The 16,771-nt window shown below is 40.6% G+C and overlaps 1 protein-coding gene across 1 annotated transcript in view; it reads left to right on the top strand.

Annotated features, from left to right (window-relative positions):
• Positions 1–16,771, top strand: part of ARHGAP42 (Rho GTPase activating protein 42) — a 335,206-nt gene that overhangs the window by 302,028 nt on the left and 16,407 nt on the right. The window contains exons 14-22 of the mRNA XM_004015979.6: positions 748–822; positions 1,517–1,601; positions 2,241–2,299; positions 4,649–4,754; positions 9,677–9,836; positions 11,031–11,175; positions 12,410–12,790; positions 13,171–13,327; positions 15,555–15,617. Of these exons, the coding sequence (XP_004016028.2) occupies positions 748–822; positions 1,517–1,601; positions 2,241–2,299; positions 4,649–4,754; positions 9,677–9,836; positions 11,031–11,175; positions 12,410–12,790; positions 13,171–13,327; positions 15,555–15,617 (1,231 nt within the window). The remainder of the gene's footprint in view (positions 1–747; positions 823–1,516; positions 1,602–2,240; positions 2,300–4,648; positions 4,755–9,676; positions 9,837–11,030; positions 11,176–12,409; positions 12,791–13,170; positions 13,328–15,554; positions 15,618–16,771) is intronic.

Genomic DNA, 16,771 nt, shown 5'->3' with positions numbered 1-16,771 from the left:
TTCCAGGAAAACTTGCCTAAAGCAAAACCTCCTATCGGGCTTTGGAATACTTTAAACTTAGATTCAAAGTTTGGTGCTGCCATTTAAGTTTTGAGAAGTCAAGTCGTTTCCTTAAAATCTCTAAATCTGTCTTCTCACCATTATTTCTGTTTAATTTTTATTGGGGTATAGTTGATTTACAATGTTGCAGATTTTAGGTGTATAGCAGAGTGAATCGGTTTTACACATGCATATATCTACCACATTTTATATACTTAACCCAAATAGACAATTATGGACTATTTAGTAGAATTCCCTATGCTATATAGTAAGTCCTTATTAGTTATCTCTTTTTTACATAGAAGTGTGTATATGTCAATCCCATCCTCACCTTTAAAGTGAAGTTAGCGATTCCATCCAGCTGTTCAACATCCGTTGAACACAGGACTCCATGATTGAGGAAACATAATATGAGAAATACTGATCATTCTTTCTCATCTTGGATGGTTTTTTATATTCAGGTAGTGGTGTATAGACAGCTGTACTTTGCCGTTGTGAAGTTCTTCATAGACTTTCATATCACTGTTCATTGTCTGCTCTAAGAAATATATGTCTGATGAATATTTTCAGGGTAGGTTTGCTAAAGTTAGACTGTAAAATTGTATGCATACCTTCCAGATTTTATGTAGGCATATATCTGAGTTTTTAACATTCTGTACTTGGAACTTGTGACTTATGCCGTTTTCTTATTTTTTTCCTTCTCATTAGGCATCACCATTTTAGGTCTCTACCGAATAGGAGGAGTGAATTCCAAAGTGCAGAAACTCATGAATACCACATTTTGTAAGTTTTGGCTGAAGCCCATTACTTAACTTTTACATTATTATAGAAAATTCAAACCGTAGGTTTTTTTGAGGTATAGATTATTGCTTGTCTTTGAGTATTTTCAAGTAATATCTAAAATTAATATTTGCATTCATTTTTAATGTCCATTATTATAGATGACCAATCAGAATTTGTAAAGGGGCCCTTTTTATAATGTTGAATTTTTCCTCAAGTATTCTTTGATTAGCTAGAGGTACAGTAAGATTTATGGGTTCTGGGATTCAGATGGCCTGAACTGGACTCTTGATTCAGCCAGTTTAAAGTTCTGTGGCCTTGGATAATTTGCTTAACCCCTCTGTGCCTTCACCTCCTCATTTATAGGAGGAGGCTCATTGAATTGTAAGAATCTGATATGTTAACCCATATAAAGCACTGAGAAGCATGCCCAGCACTTGGTAAGTGTGCTGTGATGTTAGCAATTATCAAACATCTGATTTAAGAAACTACATTCCATAAGAAATCTTTGAGGTTCATTGTCAGAATGAGCTTTGCACCAGCTCAGGCAAACAACAGTCCGAAAGTTAACTCCACTGGCCTTCTAAGAAATACATGCCTCTCTCTTTGATCTACTTTTGTCTGCATCCATCTTCTTAATAGTGCTCATGATATTTTGAATTGCCCAGTTTAAACATCTTACTTTAATTATTTTCAGCTCCCAAATCCCCCCCTGACATGGACATTGATATTGAACTGTGGGATAATAAGACAATAACAAGTGGACTGAAAAACTACCTCAGGTGAGGTGGGCCTGCCTGCTGCCGCTCTGCTGTGGTCTCTTGGTCACCCCTGTGGGCCAGCACCATGGACCATAGGGAGCCCCATGGGGTCCTCTTCCCTCCTTAGCACAGCTCATTCACTTGAGGTGGGTTAGCACAGAGTGGTCACAGTTACGTTCAGTGTTCTGGGATTTATATGTGCTTGTTTCAAACAGTAAACTTAAAAGGCTGCGATAGTTTATGAGTGCTAAATAATAATTTCTATTTCATATTAGATTCAGATTCAGGTCTTCATATATTTTTTTATAAAACTTCACAAGCTGAATTGGAAATTAAAAAAAAAAAAAAGAAACTATTGCCCCCATATCTGAGAGCGATTTTGTTCCCGTAGTCTAGTAGTTCTCACAAAGTATTAAAAATTTTAAAAAAAATCAAAAAAGAAAAAAATAATCCCCCCAGCCTCTCCCATTTTAATACAGTGACAGGAAGAGGTGCTCAGGACATTGGTATCTTTGAGGGCTGCATTTTAGAGCTACTTGTCGACTGCCTGGTAGGACTTTATCGTACATTTAGTCACCCAGTTCTCACAGAAGCACTGAAAGTTCAGGGGGAATCAGAAGGTAACTGCTCTTCTAAAATCTGCTTCATTCTCTCTTGCAGGTGCCTTGCAGAACCACTGATGACTTACAAATTACACAAAGATTTTATTGTTGCTGTTAGTAAGTACATTTCCATTGAATGCATTGTAATTGATGTGGTTTTATGCTTTTATCAGAGGTTGTAAATTTAAACCTGCTAGTTAACATTTTCCTACCTGTGGCTTAAGAAATTGTCATTCTCATAACTTAATAGTTTACAAGATGGTTATGAGAAGTCACAGGACGAACTAAAATACTTTGTTAAGTAAGACTCTTTGGGGTGGCATATGTGGTGTGATTAGAAAGAGCTGTGTGAGGAATTAATTGCTCAAATTACATTTTCCTTGATTAATGAATGTCAGTTTCTTACAAGAGTGACTTCATGGTTAAATAAACAAGACCACAAAGAGGTACAATCAGTTATGCCCCCACCTCCACTGTGCTCACATGCTTTGTTTCTAAATCTGGAGAAAGAGTCAGCTGTTCTTGGCAGGCAACAACACCTTTTCTGTCTTATTATATTTATTGGTGACGATCAGATGCTGCAGTGGTGAAGAGTCTGCCTGCCAGTGCAGGTGGTGCAGGTTGAATCCCTGGGTGAGGAAGATCCCTTAGAGTGGGGAATTTTCTTACCTGGAAAATTCCATGGACAAAGGAGCCTGGCAGGCTGCAGTCCATGGGGTCGCAAAGAGTCAGACATGACTGAGCACACACACACTCACAAATTCATCAGCTATCTATATTTTTCTTTAGATCTGTGACTGCCTTGGTGTTATATGAATAAACAGGTTTAAGTCAAAATTGTGGGGAGCAGGAGAGGGGGCCAGTGACAGTCACGTAACCTGAGCAGTTCAGTTCAGTTCAGGTGCTCAGCTAAAGCTGAATGGCCTTGATTTGCAGCCCTGCATGCATGACTGACCACATGATCTCATGAACATCTATACCATTTAGCTTTCTCCTGAAGGCTCTGCACTCTACTTCCTCTTTATAGAAATCCATCCTTGTGAGAACAATGAGACCTTAGAAAGTATATAATCCAACCTCATTTTATTAGTGAGGAAATCACGACCCAGAGGGGGCAAATGACTTTGTCCAAGGACACTAGTAAATTCATAGCAATATCAAGACTACAAGCCAGGTTTTTTGACTCTTAACCTAGAACACTTTGTTACAAGAAATTCGTCTCATAACAAATGTGTTTGATCCAGTTAGCTAGAATGGCTCAATGAGCTGGTTGTTTTGATAAAAACGTTTGGTCACAAGATTTTTTTTCTTCACTTTGTGGCAAATAGTGATCGTATTATTCACTCACATGATAATTAAAGCACATCTCATGTGTAAGAATCCATCTTCTGTCTGGGTCAATAGAAATAGGTATCATTTGGCTTCCAGCAAGAGAAATTTCTTCCAGCAAGGAAGAAAGGGCAAGTTACTCAGGGTCGAAGGGGAATCTGTCAGAACTCCTTGGCAGAAAATGGGTCCTGCCTACCGTGGTCTGCACCCAGGAACCACAAAGTTTGGAATAGATGTTTCTCATCCATCCTCCCAGCTCTTTTCAGATGTCTCATTTTTGTTCTCTGCTGCATATCTACCTCATTTGCAGACAGATTTTTCTTCACTTGGGAGCACATTTGGTGATGGTCTGCCTTTTTTTACATGATCTGCCTTTACATGAATCCAGCAGACAGATCAGAGTTTTGGTGTCTCCATTCCAACTCCTGGGAGAGACTTCATGTTTAGACTGACGAAAACAGGCCCTTTCCTCACCTCGTGTGCAGATAGCTGTGCCCAGAAGAGATGAAGGTCCCATTTATAAACCCTGTGCAGTAGGCACTTTCTGGAGAAAGGGCTTGGCAGGATGGGCAGTCACTCTAGAATTTGTTTATTGTAGTAAGAGACTGTTAAATAGATTCCTTGTTCTGAAGCATTACAAGTTTCTCTAGCCAACTTGTCAGCCTCTTGGCTTTTTCCTTGCAGACTCAATCTGCTTGAGATGATTTTTTTTTTCTTTCAGGTGTACCATGGTCAGCATGGACTTAAAATCTACTAGGCCTTTGGTTGTGCAATTATCCTGACACCTGAGAAAAATAACTCTCTGCCATCTTTTAATCTATACAATTTAGAAAAGAATGCCCCCTTCCTCTGGTCTGATAGAGTCACTCAGAGATTTCAGTGTGACAAAGTGTATTGTGGTGGGGCTAAGAGCATAGGTCTGGATTAGATAGAACTGAGTTCTTCTCTCCTTAGTGATTGCAGAACATGGACAAGTTACCCAGTGACTCTAAGCCTTAGGAAATAATAGTGATAATACTTACCATGTGAAGCAGTGTTTACAAGGCATGACGGATGGAAGTGGTTATGATGTTTAAGTTATTAATGTTTATACGATTAGAATTTGAATATTTGCAACCTTTTTTTTTGTTGTTACAGAGTCTGATGACCAAAACTACCGGGTGGAGGCTGTACATGCACTGGTGCACAAGCTGCCCGAGAAAAACAGAGAGATGCTGGACATCTTGATAAAGCACCTGGTCAAGTAATTCTCTGACTTAGATTGTTCACTCACTTGTTCATCTGTTAAACTTGAGTATATTCATGTCTTTTAAAGGGGGTGATAGAGCTGTAACTTTGCTACTATAATCAGAGTCCATTTAATTGCTTGAAAATGATGTGGCAGTTTGTTAGGATATAATCTATGTGTGTATGTAAATGTGTGTTTATGACATGCAAATAATTATACCCCTGCAACTGTTACACTTACGATAGAATGTCAACTTAAAAATATATGAAGGAGTATATAGTTCTTTCCCAGTTCTTTTAGATGCATCGTAAGCCTGAAGTTTGAAGACCGGGTCTCTGTTTTACTAGGGTCACCAGGTTCTACCAGGTCAACATGCCACTGGAATATTAGCTTCCTTCCCCAGATTCCAAGTGTCTGTTGGTTTCTGAAGATCTTTTTGATTCTTATGTATTTAAAAGTTTTGATAAATATTGTATTAATCAAGTTTCTTCAGAGAGCAGAACTAATAGGTTGTTGTATGTGTGTCTGTGTATACATACATGTATATGCAAGAGAGACTGATTGGTTGCAAGGAATTGGCTGTATAGTTGTGGAGGCTGATTTCAAGGCAGGCTGGAGACCCAGAGAAGTTGATGTTGTGGTCCAAATCTAGGCAGTCTAGAGGCAGAATACCTTCTTCCTCAGGGACCTCAGTCTTTTTCTCTTAAGACCCTAAACTAATGTTAGATGAGACCTACCCAGATAATGGATGGTAGTCTGCTTTACTCAAAGCCTACTGACTTAAATGTTAATGTCATCTAAAAATGCCTTCACAGAAACATCTAGAATTCTAGATGTTTGACCAAATATTGGGGTACTGCAGCCTAGTAGATTTGACATGTAATATTAGCCATAACAGATCTATCTTGATTCACACACACACATTTAATTCAGAGATTTCAGTTCAGCTACCATGCTGCTGGAAACAAAAGTCCAAATTCAGGTTTTAAACTTACTTAAGAATTCCTTTATAGTCTCATTTACAAATGGGAACAGTTTTTGTCTTAATGAGTACTGCATTCACAGTCAAATGATTAATCCTTCCTTGTTTGCTATAAGTAGTAACCCAGTTTATGCTAATTTGAGCCATGCACATTTGAAACTGTGCTCTATATTCATCAGTCTCATCTTAACTTGCAGGATTTAAGATAATATGAGTTGGCCCTCCTTGAAATAAGAAGGAAATCCGCTAGGAATGATTTCATTTCAAGTTCATTGTTAACGATTGCCCTTGTTGGCATTTAGCTAATGAACAGGGACTCACTATCCTTGGTCTGAATTACATAGTCTTGAATTCTGTTTTTGAGTTGTGTGTCCTTTTCTCGAAACTTAACCATACAACATTTAGTGGGCATTCTCTTGCTACATTCAAGCGAGTTTTTTAGCAAAGCCTTTTAAAATATACTTTAAAAGCTTCATGAGTGTCACATAAAATATTTTTCCTTAATTATCCAGAGTGTTAGGTGAACACAAGCCTCACCTTTATTTGTGACTGTAATACAGGAAATAGAGTATATGTAGCCACTAAAGAGTACTGAAAATTCTTCTGCCCAACCTTCACCACTGTTACTAGCTGAACCTAAAAATGTCAATCTCCTCTGACTGAGCAGCAGCAGTAGAAGGTGTGCTCACATCACCAATGACTGACTTAATTCTTCTTGTGGTTCATTCGCTAAGTCAGACCTAACTCTTTGCTGTGTGTTCCACTATCTCCCAGAGTTTGCTCAAATTCTTGTCCATTGAGTCAGTGATGGTATCCAGCCATCTCATCCTCTGCTGCCTCCTTCTCCTTTTGCCTTTAATCTTTCCCATGATCAGGGTCTTTTCCAGAGAGTTGGCTCTTCGCATCAGGTGGCCAAAGTATTGGAGCTTCAGCTTCAGCATCAGTCCTTCCAATGAATATTCAGGGTTGATTTCCTTTAGGATTGACTAGTTTGATCTCCTTGCAGTCCAAGGGACTGTCAAGAGTCTTTTCCAACAGCATGATTTGAAAGCATAAATTCTTCAGTGCTCAGCCTTCTTTATGGCCCAACACGTCTATACATGACTACTGGAAAAACCATAGCTTTGACTGTATGGACCTTTGTGGGCAAAGTAGTATCTCTGCTTTTTAATATGCTGTTTAGGTTTGTCATAACTTACCTTCCAAGGAGCAAGTGTCCTTTAATTTCATGGCTGCAGTCACCGTCCACAGTGATTTTGGAGCCCAGGAAAAGAAAATCTGTCATCCCTTCCACTTTTTCCCCTACTATTTGCCATTAAGTGATGGGACCAGATGCCATGATGTTAGTTTTTTAAATATTGTTTCAAGCCAGCTTTTTCACTTTCCTCTTTCACCCTCATTAAGAGGCCCTTTAGTTTGTCTTTACTTTCTGCTGTTAGAGTGATGTCATCTGCATATCTGAGATTGTTGATATTTCTCCCAACAATCATGATTGCAACTTATACTTCATCCAGGCAGGCAATAGTAGTTTACTTAAGTAAACTAGTAGTAACTGATAACAATCTTGGTCCCTGGCCACCTTATTGACTTAGGGGAATTTAAAATCAATGACCTAGATTGCTCACTGGCCTAAAGGACCAATGACTGATTACAAATTCCCAGTGACTAGCTCTGAAACATGGTATAAATCATTGACTTCTTTCTGAGAATGCATTGTCTTTAAGACAAGGCCTTATGTAGTCTCCTCGATGACTTAAACTTTACATTTTTAAAAGTGCAGTTCAGAATGTGCTTCATATACAAGTGGAGGGGGTGGAGTGCAGAACTGGCTGAAACGTGGGATGATAAGGATCTATATCAGCTGACTAGCCCAGCAAAAGGGAAATTCAGTGAAGAGGAATATGGTGATCAAATTATATCATCTTCCGAAGAATGTGGTTATCAACTTCATTTTCAAAATAGAGCAGTTTTTTTTATGATTTCTAAATTTATTCCCATATTAATCATTACTTATACTACCAGGCACTCTTACTTTTTAGCAAGAATACCCGGAGCCAATTTAATTACAAGGAAGAATATTATTTTAAGATCATATTTTATTTAACTCATTTTATTTAATTTTCTAAACAATGCTATCAGGGTTATTATTCTTATACTTTACAGATGAGGGAACTGAAGCCTTGAAAGAGATTAAATAACAAGGCTGATTGCACCCAGCTTCCACATTGGAAGGACCCAAGCTTTAAATCCAGACAGGCTCACTGCCTTTACAGATGACCTATTAGACTCTCCAATTAATTTATAATATTTGGTTGCATAAAAAGGAAACAATGAAATTCTTCTTATGCTAACCAAGAATCTTAGCTAATGCTGTCTTGGGCACAAGGGGTAAATTCAGTCAATGGGACAGTTGGCTCTTCCTGCCCTACATCAGATGTTGGGTGGATAATCCAGAATCCTAGATTCCTCATAAAATTTTACTTTTGCTTCTAGAATGGAGTTAGTATGCGTACTCAGTCATGTATAAACATTATCTTACGTTGTGCTCATAACTAGAATTTTTCATCCTCACAGCCCCGCTGGGAGTAAGATAGAAAAGGCAGTGGTTACCCTAGAAGATTGGTTAAATAAAATGAGGTTACCTCTAACAATGCATCCAGTCTCCAAATTAAATTAGTTAACTAGTCAAAGTTGTTTTTGAGAGTTCACTGGGATTACTTTGCTAAAGTCAGTAATGTCAGAGACTCTTTATTTTCAAGCCAGTACTAATGCTTCCAGATCTCCTTGTCTTGCTGTTTGCCTAACACAGTGCTCAGCACTTGGGAGGCCCTCGGGGAAGTAGGAGATGGATGGTTGGATGGGTTGATGGATAGATGGAAGACAGGATGGGAACATGCCCTGATCAGTCATCTGACACGGGGAGCTCAGGGAGACTCTTGACTTGTAGTCAGGAGCTCTAACTTAAAACAAAACTGTGTCCTTAATTTGCTATGACCTCAGGTACATCAGTCCATGGAGTCGCTAAGAGTTGGACACGACTGAGCGACTTCACTTTCACTTTCACTTTCATGCATTGGAGAAGGAAATGGCAACCCACTCCAGTGTTCTTGCCCGGAGAATCCCAGGGATGGGGGAGCCTCATGGGCTGCCGTCTCTGGGGTCGCACAGAGTCGGACACGACTGAAGCGACTTAGCAGCAGCAGCAGCAGGTACATCATGCTTACTTTAGGAGCTTCTTGTTTTAAAATCTGTACAGTAAGAAAAACTGACTTTTTGGAAAATTAAGTGCAGTGGTATCTGAAAATGTTTAGCAGTAGTTTCTAATAAAGTGTTTCAGTTCAGTTCAGTTCAGTAGCTCAGTCGTGTCCGACTCTTTGCAACCGCATGAATCCCAGCATGCCAGGCCTCCCTGTCTATCACCAACTCCTGGAGTTCACTCAGACTCATGTCCATCGAGTCCGTGATGCCATCCAGCCATCTCATCCTCTGTCGTCCCCTTCTCCTCCTGCCCCCAATCCCTCCCAGCATCAAAGTCCAAATATAATTGCAACCAGTCTACTCTTACCCATTTGTTCTAAAAGAGTATACTACCATAGGGTTTGCCAAACAGTTGGTAGTTTCCGAGGGCAATTACACTTGATTTAAGAAAACAAGACTTTTTTTTTTTCCTTTAAGAGATTAACCTTAGTAATTATGTTTTATTGTGCTAATGTTTATTAACTTTTTACATCTATTTAGACTATACTCCCCTAATGCCAGCTGGTAGTGGCTGAACCTGACTGTTTGAGAAATTTAGTTTGTAGTGGCATATTTACATCTTATGTATCATATTTAAATATGTATCATACATATATAAAATGTATAATATTTACATCTCACTATTATTTGATAGACTAGAACATTCCATAATTATTAAACATATAACTTAAAATATTTTTGTTGCTTTTATTTGCAGAGTGTCCCTACATAGTCAACAAAATCTCATGACAGTCTCAAACCTGGGTGTTATATTTGGTCCAACTCTAATGAGAGCACAGGAAGAAACTGTGGCTGCCATGATGAATATTAAGTTTCAGAACATTGTGGTTGAAATTCTGATAGAGCACTATGAAAAGGTAGGCTGAATTTTTGCGTGGAAGCATAACATTTTGTTATCTTGTTTCTAAGAAGGAATTTTGCACTTGTATCATCTATGATCTCATTGTGCTGACAGGTTCCTATATGGTATCAGTCTCATAAATTTTGTATAAATTATTTATGCAGACTTTGCTTTTCTTTTTCTTATTCAGTGTTTAAATACTTCTCAAAATCCTCTAGGTAGATGGTTTCCCTTCTTTCTGCATCATTTGCTTGTTGAGATTTTCTTCTTTAGTATTTACATAGCTAGGTTTTTACTCAGTATTCAGAAAATACAATCACTTTATGGTTAAGTGATGGTAACTTAACCATATTGTTAAGTTACCATATTGTAACTTTTTTATCTCTCTTGAATTAGAGCCCCATTATACAATAGAACTAATATTTTAGATAAAAATCAGAGAACAATCTTGAAATCCTCTTTATATCCAGTCACTAAGCAGGTTTTCTTTAGGAGTGAGATCTTAGAATAATTATGAAAGTGAGAAAATGGGAAGACCAAAATGATCTGATTGTTAAGCGAACTCAGCCATCGAAGGTCTAAACATTGTGATTTATTTATGTCTGACACTGTCCTTGTGAGAGGATGGGGGTGCCTCTTTCCTTCCCAGTTGCTTTCTAGTGCCTGTAGGATAGTCTTGGAGCCTTGCTCAGACTGGAAGTGCTTTCACAACCCTGAAAGTCCACAGCTGCATCTTGTAGCCGTGCTCAGATGCCTGCCTGCAGCTCATCACATTCTTTGCAGCTCAGGGCCAGTAGCATGCCAACACCTTCTGAGAAGCAAGGGCCTGCTAGCTGGGGAATGATAACAGCAGAGTCCTCTTCCCCTTGGTTATGTTCAGGATAAAGGGGAAGAGTGACTGTAACAGTGAAAAGAATCAGCGTGTCTTGACATAGACATTCGTTGCTATTTGACACATTTCTTAAAAATATTGGAAAATCTGAATTTCACTGCTGGGGAATAGGGAAGAATAAAAAATCCAGAGGAGAAACATTATTCAGTGTAAATGGAAAAGAAAGTTGTAATTGCCCTAGAAGGTTTATTTCTTGCCAGGCAGCTGATTCAGGAGCATAGAGTTCTAAGATCATTTAATAACACTCAAAGCTTATTTTATGATGAAAATATCAGTGTCACCCTTCTGTTGACCTGGGTCCATTTTTCTTCCACGTAGATTTTTCACACTGCCCCAGACCCCAGCATCCCTCTTCCTCAGCCTCAGTCTCGATCCGGATCCCGGAGGACGCGTGCAATCTGCCTTTCCTCAGGCTCCCGGAAGCCCAGAGGGAGGTATACTCCATGTTTGGCAGAACCGGACAGTAAGTGTCCCACCCTCAGGGAGGTACCATCTTCGTTAATTCAGCTCTATCCCACCTTATGGACAATTAGGTAGAAAGAGGAAATGCCCTTACTGAGGCTGTCTCCCAACACCAGCCCCTTCCACCGCATTTAAATGTTCTCAGTCAGGATAGATCTTGGACAAGCCAATTTATTCCTGCTGCAAAGGGAAGAAAAATAGTTTTTGCTCAGTGCCCTTTCCTGTATCTGTGATTAAGTACATCAGGTGCTACTTTGTAGCAGCTTTTGTCCTGTTGTCAAAGTGGTCAGGAAGAAAGCTGGGGAGCCTGGCCCAGGCAGTCATTTTCTTTCTTTCTTTCCTTCACATTATGTTCTTAAAGCCTCATCTCTCATGTATCAAAGTGTCTGAAAGGGAGAGAAAGGAAATAAAAAGAGATTCTACACCTCACATTATCCCTAACTTATTATTCTGAGCCAAGCCCCACCATAAGGTGGGTGGCAGCTTCAGCTCAAAGCGTGAGTTCAGCTTTGACCATTTTTGTTGTATTTTGTACACCCAGCCCTTTCTATCCACCCTCAGTTTTCCCCAGAATTGCTGTTTAGATACAGTATTTGAATACTCCCTTACTGCTTCTCATGTTTTTTTCTTATACCTTAACTTTCAGAAACATTAAAAAATACACCCAGTTAAACAGCAAGTTTTCTTATGTTGGTATATTCTTAGCAGGGAAAGGAAAGAAATCCTTTCCTATTTTCTTCCACAAGCTTTCCTTTTAAAAATTGTAAAAAAAAAAAAAAATGATAAAAATAAAAATTGTGGAGCTGCTGACATTTAACAGCACCTTTACTACCAGGAGGACTCAGATACATGGTAACTCAAAATCACCTAGGACCAGAAAAGTAGAAGGCAGAAATATGTCTTAGTATTCCCCCTTTCCATTGATTTCTTATTATATCATCAAGGCATCTTGCTTCTCCTACTGGTGAGTCCTGTTTCAGAAGCACATTTTGTCTGATTTCAAGTCAGCCCCACTGATGCTTCAAGAAGCAACATGATTTCATAGGGACACGTAGACAGCCTTCCTTGAATAGTGTAGTTCAGATGAATTTTTTAAAGCCTTTCTGCACAACTGAGGACAGTTCTCTAAGCCAGGTCTGGCACTGCAGTGGGGTCAAGAGGCTGCGGAGCATTTGGGAGGCTGAGATCAGAAGGGCCCCGTGCTTGACTCTGCCATCTCTGCCCGGCCCGCCCAGGCGATTCCTACAGCAGCAGCCCTGACAGCACGCCCATGGGGAGCATCGAGTCCCTCTCCTCTCACTCCTCCGAGCAGAATAGCACCACGAAGCCTGCCTCCTGCCAGCCCAGGGAGAAGTCCACCGGGATCCCTTGGATTGCGTCCCCATCGCCCAGCAACGGACAGAAGAGTCTCGGTCTCTGGACCACGAGTCCCGAGTCAAGTTCTCGAGAAGATGCAACCAAAACGGACGCAGAATCAGACTGCCAGAGCGTCACCTCCGTCACCAGTCCCGGGGACGCGTCCCCACCCATTGACCTGGCCAAGAAGGGGCCCTATGGGCTCTCGGGACTGAAAAGAGCCTCGGCTTCCTCCCTCAGATCCGTCTCTGCAGCCGAAGGTAAGCCAGGATGGAGCCTCGGCTAATGTCGTGTCTCTGCGTTGCCTGGCGGCTTGTGGAGCTTGATGACTCAGGAGGGAGGCGTGAACAGCGAGGGCACAAACGGTGCTTCTCTGCTTTGTCCCTGAGCTGGGAGCTTTAAACCTCCTGTGTGCTGTGACATTTTTCCTGGACCTCTCCCTCTCTGAGCAGTGATGTATTTGCAATTACTTCCGATTGTGATCTCCCCTGAGTGACGGGCTGCTAGGCTCGGAGAACATTCTGTGCCTTCTCATTTGGACACAGAGACAACGGCTTCCTTTTGTCATGCCTGTGGACTGTGTTATTGCTATTATTTTGTCTAATAGCACCTCGCCTATTTTCTTGGGCTTTCTTTTCAGGAAACAAGAGCTACAGTGGATCCATTCAAAGCTTAACTTCCATAGGTTCCAAAGAGACACCCAAAGCGGCGCCAAACCCAGATCTGCCTCCAAAAATGTGCAGGAGGTTAAGGCTGGACACAACCTCCAGCAACGGCTACCAGCGCCCCGGCTCTGTGTAAGTGACAGGGTGTTTGTTTGGCATTTTCTGTGTCTCCCGTGGGTACACAGGGCTTGAGCATGTGCAAAAGAACCCTCGAGGTTCCCACAGCTGAACGCTCATCCTTAGAGTGGGTACCACCAACTTCTGCAGGACCGTCCTCTTCTGCAAGTGGTGTGAACATTAGTACACACTTCAGGCACTTTGCTTGGAAGTAGGCTTTCTTTAAGGACGTGAAAGCTGGTGTATAATATAGTGGTTTGGAGTCTGGAAACTAAATACCCACCACTCCACTATTGGACTGCCCATATCCTCAATCCTACCTCTTTGTTAGAAATACGGCTGTTTTCCAGCCGGAGTGGTCTCCTCTCCTCTCCATTTGTCTCCCCAACCTGAGTACTCACTGATTTAAACAACTCCTGGAGGACAGGGAGCAGGAAAAGCAAGAGAGCGTGCTTCTAAGAGCAGGATACAACCCTGAAATGTAAAGGCTGGGAGGGTGGGGTGTGTAGACAAGAGCAGTTAGGACACAGATGGGAGAAAGCAGGGTAAATTTGGAAGCAGAATCCAAAGAGGGACATTCTTCCTCCTTTCCATCTTAGCCAAGTTTCTGACTTTGGCTGAGCTGTTCCGGATGCTGCGAGAGCTATTACTGAGCATCCTTGTACATGTTACTTATTTTAAGGACCACAGTGTCCTCCTGCAGGAGGCAGTATGAACGTTGTTTTAAAGATGAGGAGAACTCATCCTGGGAAGTCAGGGAGCCAGTCCACCCTCATTCAGCTAGTAAGTGGCAGAGCCAGCATTCTAACCTGGGGTTCTCCAACTGAGTCTGTGCTGTTGCTCTTATGCCATGCCCAGTTGTACTGTGGTGGTGTTGCTGACCTTTTAATTATTCACGGAAAGTCCAGTAAGACATTTCACTAAGCCTGTTTCCATAAGAACAACATCTTACATTCATTCATTCATCCCATTAACAAGACCATTTGGTTTCAGAGTGAGTTTCACATGTGTTCTCTCTCGTGATCAGAAATCCAGCTCCCACAATATTAGCCAGATTTTGTGTAAGTTTGTCTATTTCCAGGTGCATAGTTCTAGCCCTTAAGGGAAATGAATTTTAAGCCAAATGTATAAAGGGAGATGAAGTGAAGTGAAGTGAAGTCGCTCAGTCATGTCTGACTCTTTTCGACCCCGTGGACTGTAGCCTACCAGGCTCCTCAATCCACGGAATTCTCCAGGCAAGAATACTGGAGTAGGTTGCCATTTCCTTCTCCAGGGGATCTTCTCGACCCAGGGATCAAACCTGGGTCTCCCGCGTTACAGGCAGACATTTTCCTGTCTGAGCCACCAGGGAAGCCCAAAGGGAGATGAGAAGATATAAACTTGATTCTTTGTGAGCAAAAGAGAAGAGGTTCAGTTTTGTGATTTACTGATAAAATAGGACTTAAATTGTAGAGAGTGTTTGTTCTGCGTTAGATGTAACATGATCCTGCAGATTATCAAATGACTCAGTTCTGGGAGAAAGGTTTGTCAATTCAAGAAATAAGGTAGGTTTTAAATATTTAGTTCATTAAAACGTGATTCAAAGAAATTTATATTCTCGTCTAGTAAATATAGGAACTTATCTAATTAGCTAGGTTACATTAGTTTTAAGTCCTTTCATTCTACCCTATAGTCTCACTTTTCATATAGTTGCCTTTCCCTTGTCATGCTTTGAAACAAGATTTGAATCCATGAATTGACTTATTGATCATATTTTCAGAGTTCTCTCTTTTCACTTTATAGGAAGTATGTCAAATATTTTAAAAATACATGAAACAGTTATTGAATTCGTATTGTTTTGACTATGAGAATACAAAGCAGCTCTGTTTCGTCTTATTGATGTGACTCTTCTCTTGTGGCTCCATGGAGTCAATAGCAGGATTTCCAGAGGTGGAGTGGGGAGATAAAAGGTTCTTTTTCTTCTGCTTCCCCAGTTTTCTGGGGTGCAAAAGATGCAGACAGTGCAATCCCCAGAGGAAGAAGATACAGGTTTATTCCCGTCTGGTACTCAGTGAACTAGAAACTAGATCTAAAACTTACTTCTATATTAAAACTTAAAACAGTTAAAATTCAGTTCATATTTTGGGGACAGTTTTTAACTCATTTTTTTTGTTTCGTTAACTGCTAACTCTGAATTTCACTTTGAGCTGTGTGATTCTCTAATGGATTTTAATGAAACTTGCATTTTGAAATTATTTTTCAGTGTGGCAGCAAAGGCCCAACTGTTTGAAAACGCTGGTTCAGTTAAGCCAGTTTCTTCTGGGCGGTAAGTTCTCAACTTCCCAGTGAAAAAACATAAAATAGTGGTGACATGGTTTTGTGTTGACGTGGCAGGTCATCTCTGACTGCTCTGCACCTCACTTTTGCAAATGGCCAAATTCACATCTCCTATAGCTTGACAAGGGAATAAATGGTGACCATATATATAGCATTTAGCATCTCAGAGTGTTACTGCCGTACCTTGTTTGTTAAAACCTTCACAAAGGAAGAGTTCTAAACAAGCAGGTTTTCTAAAAGACAAGTTGCAATAACTCTTTGTACCCCAAAGACTTTCGATGACAGTTTGTTGAAATTTTTCAAATGTATATTTGGTCTTGTAAAATTCAATGCATTTTTTTTTTTTCTGTAAGAAGCTTCATGAACATGCACCAAAACTGCATACTTTTCTTTTTTTTTTAACTTTTAATTTTGTGCGATATTGGGGCATAGCCGATCAACAAACAATGCTGTGATGGTTTCAGGTGAACAGCGAAGGGACTCAGCCATATATACACGTGTCCGTTCTCCCCCAACCCCTCTCCCATCCAGCCTCCTACATAACACTGAGCAGAGTTCCCTGTGCTGTACAGTAGGTCCTGTTGATTGTTCATTTTGAATATACCAGTGTATCCATGTCCATCCCAAACTCCCTCACTGTCCCTTCCTCCTCCTCCTCCCCCCAGCCCCAGCAACCATAGGTTTCATTCTCTAAGTCTATTTTGTAAGTAAGTTCATTTGTGTAATTTCTTTTTCGAGTCCGCATATAAGGGATGCCATACCATACTTTCCCTTCTCCGGCTGGCTGACTTCACTCAGTGTGACAGTCTCTAGGTCCAGACTGTGCTCATTGTTAGTGGCCTGTGGTGCTGGGGAGCTGATTACCCCAGGCGGCGTGGGGGTTTGAGTACTCTGCTTTATTCCGGGTTTCCAGATTTTACCTTCTGCTCCATTGTTAACAGGATATGAATGATTATGTCTTGCTGCTATTCATTTGCTTGCTTCTAAGGTTCCTGCTTCCTCTCCTCTTAGTACAAATTGATTCTCTCATCTTCGTTAGACTTTGGTTTTAATTTTGAATATGTCTAAACTAATGGATTATTATTATTTTTTTTTTTACCATCAGCAACTACTGCATGTTGGAAGTATTCAATAAATGCTTTT

The sequence above is a fragment of the Ovis aries genome, chromosome 15, assembly GCF_016772045.2.
Source record: "Ovis aries strain OAR_USU_Benz2616 breed Rambouillet chromosome 15, ARS-UI_Ramb_v3.0, whole genome shotgun sequence".
NCBI classification, from domain to species: Eukaryota; Metazoa; Chordata; class Mammalia; order Artiodactyla; family Bovidae; genus Ovis; species Ovis aries.
Note: the sequence above shows the minus strand (reverse complement) of the source record. Positions and strands in the feature narration are given on the sequence as shown.